This window comes from Caretta caretta, chromosome 7, assembly GCF_965140235.1.
Source record: "Caretta caretta isolate rCarCar2 chromosome 7, rCarCar1.hap1, whole genome shotgun sequence".
Classification (NCBI taxonomy): domain Eukaryota; kingdom Metazoa; phylum Chordata; order Testudines; family Cheloniidae; genus Caretta; species Caretta caretta.
This window is the reverse complement of record NC_134212.1, coordinates 30,193,565-30,210,294: the sequence shown is the minus strand read 5'-3', so window position 1 is coordinate 30,210,294 and position 16,730 is coordinate 30,193,565. Positions and strand designations below refer to the sequence as shown.

The 16,730-nt window shown below is 58.4% G+C and overlaps 1 protein-coding gene across 2 annotated transcripts; it reads right to left on the bottom strand.

Moving 5' to 3' along the window:
• Window positions 1–6,006: 6,006 nt before the first annotated feature.
• Window positions 6,007–14,302, bottom strand: PELI3 (pellino E3 ubiquitin protein ligase family member 3). 2 transcript variants are annotated; one of them, XM_075130365.1, is made up of 7 exons: window positions 14,158–14,302; window positions 10,462–10,614; window positions 9,580–9,709; window positions 9,162–9,263; window positions 8,408–8,605; window positions 7,551–7,739; window positions 6,007–6,987 (listed from the first exon to the last, which is right to left on the bottom strand). In XM_075130365.1, exons 2-7 carry the CDS (start codon window positions 10,611–10,613, stop codon window positions 6,316–6,318), a joined length of 1,443 nt encoding a protein of 480 aa, XP_074986466.1. In that variant the 5' UTR covers window position 10,614; window positions 14,158–14,302; the 3' UTR covers window positions 6,007–6,315. The 2 variants fall into 2 exon arrangements, with proteins under 2 accessions (XP_074986466.1, XP_048714923.2); XM_048858966.2 differs by having other exon boundaries at window positions 6,007–6,914; window positions 14,158–14,300.
• Between the last annotated feature and the right edge of the window lie 2,428 nt (window positions 14,303–16,730).

Here is a 16,730-nt window from a genome sequence, read left to right as displayed (position 1 = left end):
GGGAGGGGGCGGAGTTGGGGCGGGGACTTTGGGGAAGGGGTTGGAATGGGGGCGGGGAAGGGGTGGAGTTGGAGCGGGGCAGGGGGGCGTGAGCAAATACCACCCACCATGGAGTGTCCTCTTTTTTGAATGCTCAAATATGGTAACCTGATATACATTAACATTTAGCTGTACTAAAACACAATTTGTTTGCTTACGCCCAGTTTACCCAGCAATCCAGATCACTCGGAATCAGTGACTTGTCTTCTTCGTTACTTACCTCTCCCCCAATTTGTGTGTCATCCGCAAACTTGATCAAGTCCAGGAACAAGGGCTACAGGCCATGCCTACAGAATGGGGACTCTATCCTGGAGAGCAGTGACTCTGGAAGGATTTAGGGGTCTCAGTGTACAAGCAATTCAACATGAGCTCCCAGTGCCATACTGTGGCAAAAACGGCCAGTGCAACCCTTAACTGTGCAGACTGGGGCATAGTGAGTAGGAGCAGGAGGGGATTTTACCTTTGCATACCGCACTAGGGAGACCAGAGCTGGAATGGTGTGTTCAGCTCAGGAGGAGGGGCCACCATTTAAAAAGGGTGTTGAACAATTGGAGAAGGTGCAGAGAAGAGCCACAAAAATGATCCAGGGGCTGGGGAAAGAGTCTTAGAATGTGACTTAAAGAACTCCATCCGCTGAGCTTCTCAAAGAGAAAGTAGAGAGGTGGCTTGATGACAGTGTCACAGGGAGACAATACTTGTTACTAAAGGGCTCTTTAGGCTAGTAGAGAAAGGCAGAACAAGAACCAAGAGCTGGAAGCTGAAGCCGGCCACATTCCACTGAGAAATAAGACGCCCATTTTTAACCATGAGGATGATTCACCATTGGAACAAACCCTCAATGCAAGTGGTGGCTTCTCCTTTCCTTGATGTCCTCAAATCCAGACTGGCTGCTAGCTGGCAAGATGCTTGAGACAAATCCAAGTGACTGGGCTCGGAATGTGGTGACATTGTCTGGCCTGTGCTATCCAGGATGTCAGATGAAGTGATCTAATGGGCCCTTCTGGTAAGAATCTATGTCTCTATGAACCAAGCCTTAGAGGGGCTCTCGAGCATCAAGACTGGTACTGATGGCATTCTTCTTGGAGGAGAAGGAGATGTCAAAGAGGAGACAACCCAGACCGTGATACAAAGCTGCAACAACCCTCACACCGGTGTCGGGAGCAGAAAATTAGGCTGGATGCCAACAAGCTGAAGAGCATTGAAGTCCCCTACTACATCAGGCATCTGTTGCCTTCTGATGAATTCCAGCTGGACCCTAAGAAGCCGAGAGCCATTAAGGACAGCCCAGAGCAAAAGATGTGAAGGGAATCCAGCAATTTATAGGGATGGGCCTGCTGTCTTTTCAGATTCTGTGCACACCTCTCAGAAGCCAGTGAGGCTGTGATGCACTCCCACACTGATGCAGCACAGGGAAGGTTGGAGACACAAGAACAGGCTTTGAAAGAGTAAAGAAAATCCTAAGTAAGGTACCAAAAATAAAGTCCTAAAACTCTGCATAGCAGCAAGAGTTGCAGGGCATTGCCTCAGAAGGAGACTAGGAGCAGTACTGATGCACAGCCAGCAGCCCAGAGCATTAGCTAGCAGACCCCTGGCAGATGCGCTAGACAGAAAGGAAGAAACTGGAAAGAAACGCTTCCATTAGTTCACCCTGGGACAAGGGCGTCTCTAGCCATTTTGCCAGCCAGGGTGGAAAACGTTTTTGCTCCCCCCGCCCGCCACATGCAAGCGTGGCTGAGAATAAAAAAAGCCCAACGGCTGGCCAGTCCGAGATCAGAGTGGAGGGGAAAAAACCCCAAACCCAGTGGCGCAGTGGTACAGCACCCCCTGGAAGTTGGTGCCCAGGGCGACTGCCCTGCTTGCCCGCTCCTAGAACCAGCCCTCTCTTTGGGCACAAGGCGGAGGTGCCGTCTGATCACAGGCCATTAGAAAGTGCCGGGAAGAAGCCACCGCTGAGCACACCCAAGCAACTACAATGCATGCTATTGAGACTCCAATGCGATGAGGTGAGGATAAGGTACTGCCCGGCTGAGGAAGGTCACTGCTGGTGGCAGATACACTGAGCAGGGCAGACTTTCCAGCGTCCCTGCCCCCAATGGCTCTGTGGGACAGGAGACGGAGTCTATTCACAGGCTTCAATACCTCCACATCTCCAATGGGAAGCTCCAGGCAGTCCAAGAAAGCTTTGAACAGGATGGGGCAGGAAAATGATTCAGACGCCCAGGGGCCAGATGACAAGAAGCAACGCCCCAGGAGGTTATACCTCACCAGCCAGTGAGGACGAGCTGGGTGTGCAAGGCAGGATTTTGTTTAACAGACTAAGCAGTAATTCCAGCCAAGTTAAGAGCTGATATAAAAGAATCTAAGGCCAGAAGGCCCACTGTGATCATGGGTTTCAGAGTAGCAGCCGTGTTAGTCTGTATTCGCAAAAAGAAAAGGAGTACTTGTGGCACCTTAGAGACTAACCAATTTATTTGAGCATAAGCTTTCGTGAGCTACAGCTCACTTCATCGGATGCATTCCGATGAAGTGAGCTGTAGCTCACGAAAGCTTATGCTCAAATAAATTAGTTAGTCTCTAAGGTGCCACAAGTACTCCTTCACTGTGATCATGTAGTTTGACCCCTCATGTAACACAGGCCCTAGGGCTGCCCTGAATTAATTACCATTTACACAAGAGCAGAGCAGTTAGAAAAACATCCAACCTTGGTTTAAGAATTGCCAGTGATGGAGAATCCACTCCAGCCCCTGGGAAGTTGTTCCAGGGGTTAATTCCCCTCACTGGTACAAATGTGCACTTTAGGTCATGCTGAATTTGGCTGAATTTCCAGCCAATGGCTTTTGTTAGACCTTGGTCTGCTAGATGGTAGAGCCCATCATCAGACGCTGTTCCCAATGTAGGTACTTATAGCCTGGGGTCAAGTGACCTCTTAACCTTCTCTTGGTTAAGCCAAACACACCGAGCTCCTCCGCTCCGGGAGTCTCTCGCTAGAAGGCTTGTTTTCCAGCCCTTTAACCATTCTCATGGCTCTTCTCCTGGGATGGCCACATGCTCCCCATGTGGGGCTAGAGGCATGCCTGAGCTGAGCCAAGGAGAGAATGCCCAGCTGAGACCATGCATGGACCAGTGTGAATGTGCAAAGAGCATCCGAGCCTCTACGGGCCTCATGAAACCCCCTCCCTGGGAAAAGGCCAGACCCATTCACTCATGATGACAGGAGCCGTCTGCTCACAGTGGATTGTAACACTCGGGTCTGGCAGGCAGACTCTCTGGAGGTACTGGGGTAAGATCTGTGATCAGGAACCTGAAGGCACATTTTGTAAAGGTATTGTGGGGGTTCTGGCCTGCTGAGTGCAGCCAACGGCCACAGCACACTGCTGCAGAATTCAAAGGATCCAGCCCCATATGGGAGGGGGAGCACAAGCCATCTTCCCCTGGGTAGCCACAAAGCAGCCAGGAAGGTAGCCAGCTGGTAAGACAGCCAAGAGACTGATAGCAAAGGCAAAGCAGATGGGAAGTGTTCCCTACTTGGCAATGTTGCACCATTGCAGTACCACCCCCCAGGGACCAGATAGGGGCCCCCAAGCAGACACTGATGGGCTGGAGAACCAAGAATCCACCCAGGCACAATCTGAATGGGCCAGGGGGTCTGCGCTAGGGAAGTGCGGGGGAGGGAGCTGCACCCTGGGATATGGAATCTGTGCATGACTCCACCACCACTCCAGTGGGAGAGGGACGGGAACTCCAGCTGTCCCCTCCCCACCTCGGGCCTCTGCCACAAATCCCAAGAGGAGGGGGCTGTGCCATGTCCCTGGAGAAGTAGGGATCCTGCATGGCCACCGCAATGTTGCAAAGACCCCTCAGAGGTGCTGCTGCTGCTCCCCAGCCAGGATTCAAACTGAGGTCTCTCCTCACAGTCCAAAGCCCCCAACTTCCACCACAGCTTACAAATTTACTTGTGGACACGGGTCAGCTTCCCCCTCCCATTACTCCTGGGGATGCACTGCCCCCATCCCAAGGGACAGCCCTGGGGCGGGCTTTGGGCCCAGGGGCAGGTGGCCATTCAGTCCTCAGCTTCTCTATTGGGCTGCCCATAAAGGACAGGGTCCTGCCCACCTGAACCAGCCAGTTCCCCACCCTGGGGCCAGACTGAAGCTGGTACCCCCTTGAGGGGCAAGCTCCCGTGTCCCATTCCCGGACAAATCCGGTGCTCCAGTTTACTTCACTAAAGGGTCACACAGGTCATTGCTCAGGGAGGCTGAGCGCTGTGTTATCCAGCTTTTAAAATGTAAATAGAGGCCTGGCTGGGGGATCTGGGTGGAATGGGGTGCGGGGCTGACCATAGTGGGGTTGAGGGTATGGCCTTGCTTTGCATGCCCAATAATCAGAATCCCAGACATGGCTCTTTGGGGCTGGGACTGTCTCTCACCCTGTGTCTGGGCAGCTCCCAGCGTGAGGATGCCCTTATCTCTGCTGGGGTCTGTGCAGTATGGTGGGGTCCCTGATCTCAGTCGGGGTCTGCGCAGCACCCGGCCCGTCGGGGCCCCGATCTCGGTCGGGGTCTGCGCAGCACCTGGCCCGATAGGGCCCCGATCTCGGTCGGGGTCTGCGCAGCACCCGGCCCGTCGGGGCCCCGATCTCGGTCGGGGTCTGCGCAGCACCCGGCCCGTCGGGGCCCCGATCTCGGTCGGGGTCTGCGCAGCACCCGGTCTGTCGGGGCCCCGATCTCGGTTGGGGTCTGCGCAGCACCTGGCCCGATAGGGCCCCGATCTCGGTTGGGGTCTGCGCAGCACCCGGCACGACGGGGCTGGTTTGAGCCTCTAGCTGTCAGAGAATAAATGGGAAGTGCTCCCTAATAAATGGATAACGCACCCTCCTCCCTCCCCCGAAGCATCTCAGGGACTGAGCCCAAGATCCCTGCAGGTACAAGCAGCTTCCTGTGTCTGAGCTAAAGGAGCGGCTATGGCCGCTCCAAGGCTTCAGGCCACTCACAAACCTCTTGATGGCTCTGACCACTAGGAGGAGCCGGAGAGCCACACACAGGGTTCGCGTGGGTCACACCAGTGACAGCAGGAGTCAGTTGTCCCCAAGAACCTCTTATTCCATATCTCCCGCTCCATAGATTTCAAGGCCAGAAGCAACTGCTCTGACCCCTGCATCACCCAGCCTGGCAATGCCCCCCAGCCCCCAAGTGATGGAGAGTCAGCTCTTCCCCCTCCGCCCCTCCGTTCCAGGCCAAATGTGATCAGCGTCAGCTCCCGGCCCTGGAGTCTGGCTCAGCTTTTGTCTGTGGGATGGAGGAACCCGCTGCTCCCAGAAGGGGAGGGGCAGAGTGACTGGGATTGAGCCCCTTTGGGATCCTCCTTCAGAGGAGCTCTTCCAAGGGGCTCCCTGAGTCTTGGGGTATCCAGACTGGCCTTGTTCTCATGGCTCCTCTCTGACCCGCCATGACCCACAACTGGGTGCAGTCTCCTCACTGCAGTATGCAGAGGGGACCTCCCTCTCCCCACTGGTTATACACCCAGGGCTGCCTTAGTCCTCAGCCCGTGTCCTGCAGGGAGCACCCAGCCAGCTGGTTTCCTCCAGGACTCCTGGGTCCTTGCTAGGACAGCTGCATCTAGTGGGCTGCCCATGTGAGCCACGTTCGCTAGCAGGAGCTGGGCTGACACTGCTGCCCCAGTCTGTGTCTCAGGACCCTTGGGCACTAGACTTAGGGACCCTGAGGAGCTGAGTCACCTCTTCCTGGCGCCAGTCACTGCCCCCATTTCTCCTCACCTGTGGGACTTCCTGCAGCAGGGGGCATTGGCTGGGATAACAGCCTGCAGGGGGCACACCCTGGCCCATGCTGGGGCTGGGATGGATACTGGGCTGGATGTGGGGGGAGACGGGAACGTGCACAGAAGGAAAGGGCAGTTGCGTCCATATGTCCATCTGGGGGCAGGCAGTAACAGACACACGGACACGCCCCAGTTTAGTCTTTGTAGATAGCTTCCCCCCCAGGTTTTTTGCTGTTTTATTGGTCACTCATACTCAGTCCATGGGCACCCCCGCGCTCCTGCCTCACCTACCACTCTGTCCACAGAGCCATGCCATATCCCCCCGCTCAGGCCACAGGCTTCACCCCACCACACGCAAACGCACGCTTCGGCCACAGGCTCCTCCTCCATTTACACTCCTGCCTGGCCCCCCATTCAGTCCACGGCCCCTGCCAGGTACCCCAGGCTCAGTCCATGGGCCCTGCCCCTGCTGAGTCCCCGGGCCCTGCCCCACCCCATCTGCTCAGTCCATGTCCCCCTGCTGAGTCCCCGGGCTCAGTCCATGGGGCCCTGGAAGATAAGGCGCACAAATCCCCGCTCGCCTGTGAGCCAGGTGCCACAGAAGGGGCAGGCGGCATGGAAGGCATGGGTGCCGTGGGGCAGCGGGATCTGGGCCCAGTACTGCACAGTCTTCTGGGAACAGACGTGGCCGCAGGGGCAGAAGGCGTGGGTGGGCCGGCCTGTGTCCAGGTACAACCCAGCCTCGCAGCCCAGCCAGAGCGGCACGTAGGGTCCGGCTCGGCGGCACATGGGGCACTCCCGCTCCAGCCCCCCCTTCTCCTTGCGGAAGCCCCAGTTGTGGTAGCCGTGGACGTGGCCGCAGTTGACGTAGACCCAGGGCTGCTGTTTGTCCACCACGCCGCGCTGGGCCAGGCTGGGGAAGGCCAGCGTGTTGAAGCCCACAGGGCACTGGGGGCGGGCGGCATTCGTCTCCTGGCGCAGAGCCTCCAGCTGCTTGAGGGTGGGTGTCAGCAGCAGCCCCGCTGTGGTCCGCCACAGCAGCGTGGCCCCGCACAGGTCGATAAGCGAGCCGTCCTGCAGCACGTTGGACTCGCTCTGCACCTGCAGGACATGGGAGTTGGAGGCGGGGAGCTGGGCGTGTCAGAGCATCAGTTCCAAGGGAGGGGGGTTGGGGCTGGGGAGGGGAAAGGGGGAAGTCAGGCTGGAGAGGACGGACCAAGGGAGGGAGATATGTGCTCCAGACAGGTGTGGGAGGGGGTCAAGTTGGAGGGGCGTTGGGGGAAGGATCACCAGACTGGGAGTGTGTGGGGGAGAGGGCTCAGGCTAGGGGCCAGGGGGCATGACATGGGGCTGGGAGGATTGCTCCTGAGAGGGCAAGAGCACCAGGCCAAAGGGCTGGGGGTTTGTTCCAAACCAGGGGCACCCCTCTGGGCACTGAGTCCTTTCTGGATTGGCAGGGGGGAGGTTCCCCCTATGACCACCATGGGGGCCAGGCCTCCCTGCTGCCAGACCTATAGTCATGTCCCTGTAACCCCCTAGCTGGGTGTGGGGGCACCCCCTGGGCAGGAGGAACCCCCTGGAGGGGTGGACCAGGAGCCCTCCTATGGCAGTGAACAGGGCCCCCCAGGAGGGTATTGGGGGCCCCACGTACCAGCTTGCCACGGTACAGGTTGGAGCTCCCTGGGGCAGTGCAGGGAATGGGGGACCCCCAAGGGGGATGACGTGGGCCCCACGTACCAGTTTGCCCCGCTGCTGCGCGGAACGACTGTCGCGCAGGGCATACACATTCCCGCACACTGAGATCTCGCGCCACACGCCAGGTGCCGAGTCCTCACTGAAGCCCCCTGTGGGGTGCATCACCAGCACCCCATTGGTCGTCAACCCATCCATCAGCCCGTCCGGCGTCCTCCACTTGGCTGCCCTCTCCTGCCAATGAGAGCAGTCAGGGGTCATGGCAATGCATGGGCGGGGGAGTGGGGGAGGGCTCCTTACAGCTCCTCCCCTGAATCCCTGCATCTGGACCCAGCTCCTTGTTCACTCCCCAAGAGGGACATCTGCCCCATCCTCCTCCATGCCCAACACACGCACCCAGCACCCTCCAGGACCTAGAGGGTCCCAGTACCTTCACGAGGGCCCAGTCACCCTGCTACCCATGGGTCCCAACCCCCTGCATTATTCTCAGTGATCCAGGGCAAAGGTGCCCCTTACAGTTCATTCCCCAGGGCTTGAAACTTGCTGTCCCCCATGCTTGGACTCCCACCACACCCAGGAGAAGATCCCCAGATCCCTCAGCCACAGGGCACCAGCCTGTACCAGAACCCAGCCCAGTGATGACCCATGGCTCCTGCTCCCCCCCCAGGATTCCCTTTGGGTTCACAACCACTGAGGGCAGGGACCTCAGGCACCCGCTTCCCTGAACAAGTGTCCCAAGGACCAGCTGCCCTGGGGTTGGATTGAAGCACGACCTAGAGGGAAAGGCCCTGTGTCCCATTCCCTGACCCCTGAGCCAGGCAGTGCCCCTGGTCTGGGGCCGGATTGCAGCCAGCGCCCCTGAGAGGGGAGGTCCCCTCTCGGCACTGTCAGGACTCACTCACTCCAAGGAAGATGTTGCGCGAGGAGTCGAAGCCTGCGGCGTAGATCCGGGCGGTGTAGGGAGGGCTGCGCTCACAAATGATGCGGCAGGCATAGCGGGAGATGGTGCTTTGGGCCGACTGCCCCTCACTGGCGCAGCTGCCCCCAGGCGCCGTGTCCGTCACCACAAAGTCAATCATGTTCTCCGTGGAGCGGCCAATCTGTACAGACACGAGTTCTGAGTGACCAGCTTCCTCCTGCCCCCTCCAAGCTGAGAGGCAGCTACCTTCTGGGGTGGGATGTGGGGGCTGTTTATACAGGGATCCCTCAGGCAATACTGACATGCAGACACCTCTGGAGTAGGGTGTGGGGGCTGTTTATACAGAGATCCCTCACCCACACTGAGATGCAGCCACCTCTGGGGTGGGGCATGGGGGCTGCACAACAATAATGGCCAACAGACTAGGACAGGATGTGAGTGAGAACTGCAGATGGAGGCTTCGTGGAGGCAAAATGGGATCCATAGAGTCAGTGTCTGGCTCAAAAGGGCCAGACAAGGGCTCTGATGGGCACAAAGGGGAGGCTCTAGCCAAGCCTTGACTCCCAGCCTGTACTGCCTGCTGTTCCCACAAGGGGGCACCCTGACCCCCAGCCTGTGTCAAGCAGTGGTGGAAGGGGCAGTGGCTGAGCTAAGATGTCATGGGCAACTGGCCATTGTGTGTGGGGGGGATGGGGGGTGGAATCCACAGTGCATTGTGGGTAGCTGCAGTGCAGTACCTGGAACATGTCGGTATCACAGTCATGCGTATATTCCACAATCACCGAGTGGCTGCGGGACAGCGTATAGGAGATGCTGTGCTGGCCCTTGTTACTGAGTGCCTGGGAGAGCAGAGAGCATGACCTGAGCCAGATGGCCCCAGCACCACCCCCATACCCCACTCCCTGTCCCCACAAGCCAGATCAGATCTGGCGCCCCCTAGAGGGGAAAGGGCCCATATCCCATTCCTTCTCTCCCTTCCCCCCACCCCCGAGGCAGCCAGTACCCCCCGCCCTGGGGCCGGATCAGAGCTGGCGCCCCCCAGTGCTGTGTCTTTATGCCGTATCTCCCCTTGGTGGTCAAAGCAGGCAGCAGCACTGCCTGGGAGCCTGCTGGAAGCCATGGCCATGGGGCAGTGGTTGCAGGGGCATGGCTCACCTTGGACACAAGGGGGGTGGAGATGTGGTGTATCACATCCGGCTTCACCCCATTGGCCTTCGGCCTCTTGAAGAGTGCGATGCGGCTGCGGCGTCGGCCCTTGTCCCCACTGGCCAGGGAGCCATTGTATCTGTGGGGTGGGGGGAGGTTAGTCCCATACAGACACTGTTCCGCCCCGGCAGCATCCTCCCCTCCTGAGCCAGCACAAGGCCCAGCCCCACCCTGCCAGACACTCGACTCTGGGCTCAGGATGGCAACACAAGCAAGAAAAACCAGGTGTCATGGCAGTGCCGAATCCCACCCCCGGGGCCAGCACAGCAACACCAATGAGCAAAGAATTCTGCGATAGCCGGGAGTGGGTCTGGGAGCCCAGCCCTGCCTACTCCCCGACTGGCACCTTAGCAGCATACAAAGGGTTAAACAGTGCTTCTAAGGAAGGCAGCAGTCCCAGCATCACCAAGCACACATGGTGCTGGGTGTTGCACAGACACAGTGAGGGAGAGTCTCTGCCCCAAAGAGTTCACAGTCTGAATAGCCAAGGAGTGGGAGGGAAACTGAGGCTCCAAAAGGGGATGGGACTTGCCGAAGGTCAGTGGCAGACCTGGGAATAGAACTCAGGTACCCTGAGTCCTGTCCAGGCAAGGTGCCCACTGCAGCTGGATCTGTGTTACCAGGGAGGGCTCTTGTTCGCCTCATCCCTCCCTAATAAACCAGCCCCAGCGTCCCCAAGAGACCCTACAATAACAAACCAGTGTGCACACCGAGCACCCTGGAGATGCTTCCACAAGCTGGCCCAATGCTCCTAGAGACTCTAGACTAACAAACCAACCTGCATATCCCCAGGGCTCCCCCCATCAGACCTCGTCCCTAGTTCCCACTCACCCCAGCACAATGAGCTCTCCATACTTCACAGCCTCTTTGTTCAGCAGGGAGCCCTCTCCAGCAGAGGGGAAGATCCGGGAGCCCTTGGGGCAGGATCGCCGCAGGTCCAGAGACTGGGAGCTGACGGCCTCGGGGCTGCCCTCCAGCACCATCCTACAAAAAGAGAAGAGGGGGTGAAAGGGAAATTAATGCAACCCGGGGCTTAGATCCCATCTCTCTATCTATCCTTCTGTTCATCCATCCCCCTTTACCCCCATCTAATTGTTGTTCCAATTGTTAATTACCTTCACTGTTAAAAATCTGCAAAAAGAAAAGGAGTACTTGTGGCACCTTAGAGACTAACCAATTTATTTGAGCATAAGCTTTCGTGAGCTACAGCTCACTTCATCGGATGCCTTTTCTTTTTGCGAATACAGACTAAGATGGCTGTTACTCTGAAACCTGTTAAAAATCTGCACTTTATTTCTGTTCTGAATTTGTCTAGCTTCAACTTCCAGCCCTTGGTTCTTGTTAGATTTTTGGCTGCTAGGCTGAAGAGCTCTCTATTATCACATTGTTGTTCCCCACCTAGGTACTTCTAGACTGGGGTCAAGTCACCCCTTAACCTTCTCTTTGTTAAGCGAAACAGATTCAGCTTCTGGAGCTGCTCACTACGAGGCATGTTTTCCAGCCCTTTATTCCTTCTGGTGGCTCTTCTCTGAGCCCTCTCCAATTTATCAGCATCCCTCTTGCATTGTGGGCACCAGAACTGGCCGCAGGATTCCAGCAGCAGCCACACCAGTGCCACACCCGGAGGTAACAGAACCTCCCTTCTCCTATTTCACACTGCCCTGTTTACACATCCCAGGATCACCTTAGCTCTTTTGAACACAGCGTTGCACTGGGAGCTCATGTTCAGCTGATTATCAGCTGTATTTGGATGGGTGGATGGTGTGTCTGGGGGGCTGGGGGGGAGGAGGAGGAAGTGGGTCCCAGCCACATGGCAGGTAAAGTGTTAACCTCCCCACCCCTTTCTCCTCCCACCTCCCCTATGTCCAACAGGAACACAGAAAGCTGGGCAGCCCAGGACTCTGCCCCCTCCCTTCTCCATCACTGGGCCCAGCTCCCCAGCCTGACATTGCCATGACAATGCCCCTAACACTTAACCTCGTCACCATGGCAACACTCCTGAGCTCTCCCAACCCAATGTTACCATGGGAACACCCCTGATTTCTGACATCCACTTGTCACCATGGTGACGCTCCAGACCATAACAACCCTATTGTTTCCATGGCAACATTCCTGAACTGGAATCCCTGTCACCACAGTGACATTTTAGATCTTTAATGCCCCTCTTGTTACCATGAAAACACTTTTCCTTCAGTCGGTCCCCCCTCACTCAGGCAGGGTCAGAGCCAGCCCCCTAGAAGGGAAAGACCCCACAACCTATTCCCCCTCACCAGCTGATCCTGAAGGCAAAACCCTCCCTGCTCTGAGTTGGCCCTATGGATTGCAATGGGTTGCCCATCTGCAGCGGCGCGTGCAGCCCCCAGATGCTGGCCCTCCGGCCTTCCCCTGCAATGGGATCCATGCCACACAAGGCCAGTTGTGCCAGGCAGTGAAGCATAAGCCAGGCAGGGGAACCTGGGGAAGGGACAAGGATAGCCAGTTTTCTCATCCTCTCAGAGCAGCATAGGACGCAGGAGGGATCGCTGGTCTGTGGGGTTCCCTGGGATGTGGGTAGCTGGGGGACTCATCGGGTACCACAATGCAGTGCCTCCCAACCGTCATCCCACCCAGCCCAGGGACAGGAGAGGCCCACTGGCTGGGAGGGAAGGCGAGAGTTTACAGACTGGTTTCTTCAGTCTGTACATATCTGTATGGGGGAAGGAAATGTCTGTTTTCTGATATCCCAACTGTAACATCAACCATCCACACACACACCTGACATGACACACAGACACCCCCGTCACCCCACAGACACTCCCAGCATCACACACAGACACTCCATCACTACACACAGACACACCTGAAATGACGCAGACGCATACCCCTGACACCATACACCTGAAACGGCAGACATAGACACACTTCGCAACACCACTCCCAACACCAGACATACCCATCCCCTACACACACACACACGCAGGATAAACATCCTTCGCCCCACCCCTTTGAAAAGCAGGAAGCCAAACAACCCTCACCAAAACAACATAACACAACAATTCCTGGTGTCATCACATCGAAAGACATTCTAACTCAACAACAACACAACCCTATCCCAACACACACACCGGGCTGCAAGGGGCTTCCCACACATGCACAAGGACAACACAACCCCCTTTCCCCAAACACAAACTGGCAGGGCAGGGGCTCTCCTTTCCACCCACCCCCCACACCACCCCCTCCCAACACACACACACACACACACACACACAAAGGGGGCAAGGGCTGCCCTCCCACACAACACAACTCCCAAACACATACAAATGGCAGGGAATCCCCTTCCAACACAATGCCACCACAACTCCCTCCCAGCACACACAGGAGTGGGGTGAACAGGCACTTCCTTTCCCACCAACACAACCCATATGGAAGAGAGCAAGGGACTCCCCTCCCAGGCACCACCCCCCAGCAACACAACCAGCTCCCCAAACACACACAGGCAGCGAGGGGGCGGTGGCTGCTGCAGGGGCTGGCAGCAATTGCCTGGGAGCCAGGTGATCCCCGCACCTCCTCCAGCCAGACACAGACAGCAGCCCCGGTGTGGGTGCGCAGAGAGGATTTTGGTCCCCAAGTCACAGATGGGTGTGTGTGTCAGGGGTGAGATGGGGGGGGCGGGGATCAGGGGCTGGGGATTCAGTGACTGGGGACTGCTGGGAGGCGGGAAGGGGTGTAAGCTGTGGAGGTGTCCCTATCTGACCCTTTGGTTTGGATCTAACACAACATTGTGCAAAAGAAACAACCCCCTTTCCTCCAGGGCAGGCAACAAACCCGTGTGTGAGTGAGACAAGGAGGGGAACCGATGGTGCAATCAGATCTCAAGGAGAAAGAAAAACAGATGGAGTGTATGGGGATAGATAGATCGATAGATAGATAGATAGATGGCTGGGGAGGGAGGGATGGTTACAGGGCTGGGGAGGGTGGGATGGAGGGATGGTTACAGGGCTGTGGAGGGAGGGATTGTTACAGGCTGTGGAGGGAGGGATGGTTACAGGACTGGGGAGGGAGGGACAGACGGATGGTTACAGGCTGTGGAGGGAGGGATAGAGGGAGGGTTACAGGGCTGTGGACGGAGGGATGGTTACAGGGCTGGGGAGGGAGGGATGGAGGGATGGTTACAGGGCTGGGGAGGGAGGGATGGTTACAGGGCTGGGGAGGGAGGGATAGAGGGATGGTTACAGGGCTGTGGACGGAGGGATGGTTACAGGGCTGGGGAGGGAGGGATGGAGGGATGGTTACAGGGCTGGGGAGGGAGGGATGGTTACAAGGCTGTGGAGGGAGGGATTGTTACAGGCTGGGGAGGGAGAGAGGGATGGTTACAGGCTGTGGAAGGAGGGATGGTTACAGGACTGGGGAGGGAGGGATGGTTGCAAAGCTGCGGAGGGAAGGACAGAGGAGATGCCCCTGGCTGACACTGAGGTTCCCCATCTCCAGCCGCCCCTCTGCTTCTGTCTCCCCCCACGTAATCCCCAGCAGCCCCGACCCGCCGCTTACCCCTCGGCGCGGCCCCAGCTCCCCCGCAGCCTGGCTCAGCAGCCGCCTGCGTCGCGCGGCCAGGATGAATAGCCCCGCATTGCTGCTGTCTCCGCCGGCAGTGCTGGAGCGGAACTGCCCTCCCCCCGGGGCGGGGTGTGAGCGGGGGCGGCCCCGAGACCACCACGGCCACCCCCGCCCCTCCCTGCCCTGCCCCCGCCTCCCCCCCACCCCATCGCAGGCAGGGATCCCCCCAGCCACGCGTGCACCCCCTGCCCGCAGCCGCTGCGTCACTCGTGGGGGGATGGGGCGAGGCGCTTTTATGACTATGCAGGTGCGAGAAGGGATGGAAAAGGCTAGAACTGGGGGGGGGGGGAATCGGAGCCAGAGCGGGGGGGCTGAGCTGATCGGGGGAAGCAGAGCCGGATGGGGGGCACTGAAGCTGGATTAGAGTTGGATTGGGGGGCTGAGCTGATTGGGAGGAGGGAAGCTGGGGGGGGTGGAGCTGTATTGAGGGGACTGAGCTGATCGGAGCTGGATGGGGGGAAGCAGAGCTGGAGTGGGGGCAGGGCGCTTCCAGTGGGTTGTGGGGCAGGAGAGTCTGTGCGTTGGTCCCCCCTACCTGATGAGCAGTGATGCTCATGGGGGGAGAGGGGGAGATGGACCCTCCCCCACACACTAGGAACTCCCCTCCAACTTCCAGCTGGGTTTCTGCCCTATCTCCACTCTGGGGCCTGGGGACACATTGAAGGGCCAGTGGCCTCTGCAAACTCTTGATTGTGCCTCCAAATTTCCTTGGCCTCCTGTATCCTTCTTTGTCCATTAGGAGGAGGACGGTGAAGGCTGGTTCAGGGGCCAGGGGACAAGCCTGGGTTCACTTCCCTTCCCCACCAACCTCCTCTGGTGTCCCCTTGGCCAAGTCACTTTTCTGGCTGATGCACAATGGGCCAGCTCTATTCTGGGTTGGTTGAATGGTTGGCTCCCCTCCTCCCCCCATCTTCCTCTGAAGCATCAGGGCTCAGCCACAGTTGGAGACTGGACACCAGAAGGAGGGTGAGGAAAGGTGGGTGCTGGGCTCTGAGCCTGTTCACAGAATCTTTCCTCTAGCTGCCAGGCTAGTGCCTGCTGCCCGGATGCTCAGGGTCCAGCTGATCACCGGGATGGGAAGGAATTTCCCCCAGGTCAGATTGGCAGGGACCTTAGGGAGTTTTCACACACACACACGCCCTGCAGCATGGGGCGTGGGTGGCCTACTGGGATCCCCTGGGCACAGCTCACCTCAGCAATTCCTTGCCACTGCAGGACCTGGGGGCATTGGGGGCCCCTCCCCCATTCTCTGCCTGGGGCTCACAACAAGTCAGTCTCTGGAGACTGAAATGCTTTGGTTTAACTAAAGTCTTGGGGCTCAATTGAGGGGGAATGGGGTGAGACGGTCAGGCCTGTGCTAGACAGGAGATCAGGCTGGATGATCTATGGTCCCTTCTGGCCTTAACCGCTAGGAATCCAGAGCACTAAGTAGACTCCCACAGGCTGCAGGGCCCTAAACTTGCCGTGCAGACATTCTGACTCCAGCTGGAGCCAGGGGAGCCTCCCCCCTCCTGGGGTCCCAGAGCTTGGGCTCCAGCCCAAACCTGAATGTTTACACAGCAATTCTACAGCCCTGCAACCAGAGCCCCATTAATCCAAGCCAGCTGACATGGGCCAGGCCTCTACAGTAGGGATCACAGCGCTGCCCTGCCTCCTGTAGAGAAGGGGAACTAGAGAGGTGCTGAGCCCCTGCAGTAATGGGGGCAATCCAGACAGTATGGCCTCTCCCCCCTTGACCCAGTGACCCCCACTGTGCCCCAAGACGCAGACCCCTGTCATGACCTGCCAGGTGCCCCCGGACTCTTGCTGAGTGTGTGGCTCTAACACAGAGGTTGGCAAACTATGCCCGCGGGCCACATCTGGCCCACAGGACCGTCCTGCCCGGCCCCTGAGTTCCTGGCCCGGGAGGCTAGTCCCTGGCCCCTCTCCTGCTGTCCCCCCACCCCCACAGCCTCACCTCACCGCGCAATGCTCTGGGCGGCCCGGCCTGACCCGGTGCTCTGCGGTAAGGGGGCAGGGAGCGGGGGCTGGATAGAGGGCAGGGCGGCTTAGGGGGTGGTCGGGGCATGGATAGGGGTTGGGGCGGTCAAAGGGCAGGGACCAGGGGAGTTGAATGGGGGCGGGGGTCCCGGAGAGGCAGTCAGGAAGGAGAGGGAGGGTTGGATGGGGTGGTGGCGGGCAGTTAGGGGGTCCGGGGACGATCAGGGAGAAGGGGTGGTTGGATGGGGCTGGGGGGGGCAGTCAGGAAGGAGAGGGAGGGTTGGATGGGTTGGTGGTGGGCAGTTAGGGGGTCCGGGGACGATCAGGGAGAAGGGGTGGTTGGATGGGGCTGGGGGGGCAGTCAGGAAGGAGAGGGAGGGTTGGATGGGGTGGTGGTGGGCAGTTAGGGGGTCCGGGGACGATCAGGGAGAAGGGGTGGTTGGATGGGGCTGGGGGGGCAGTCAGGAAGGAGAGGGAGGGTTGGATGGGGCTGCGGGTGGCAATCAGGGGCCGGGGGTAGTCAGGGG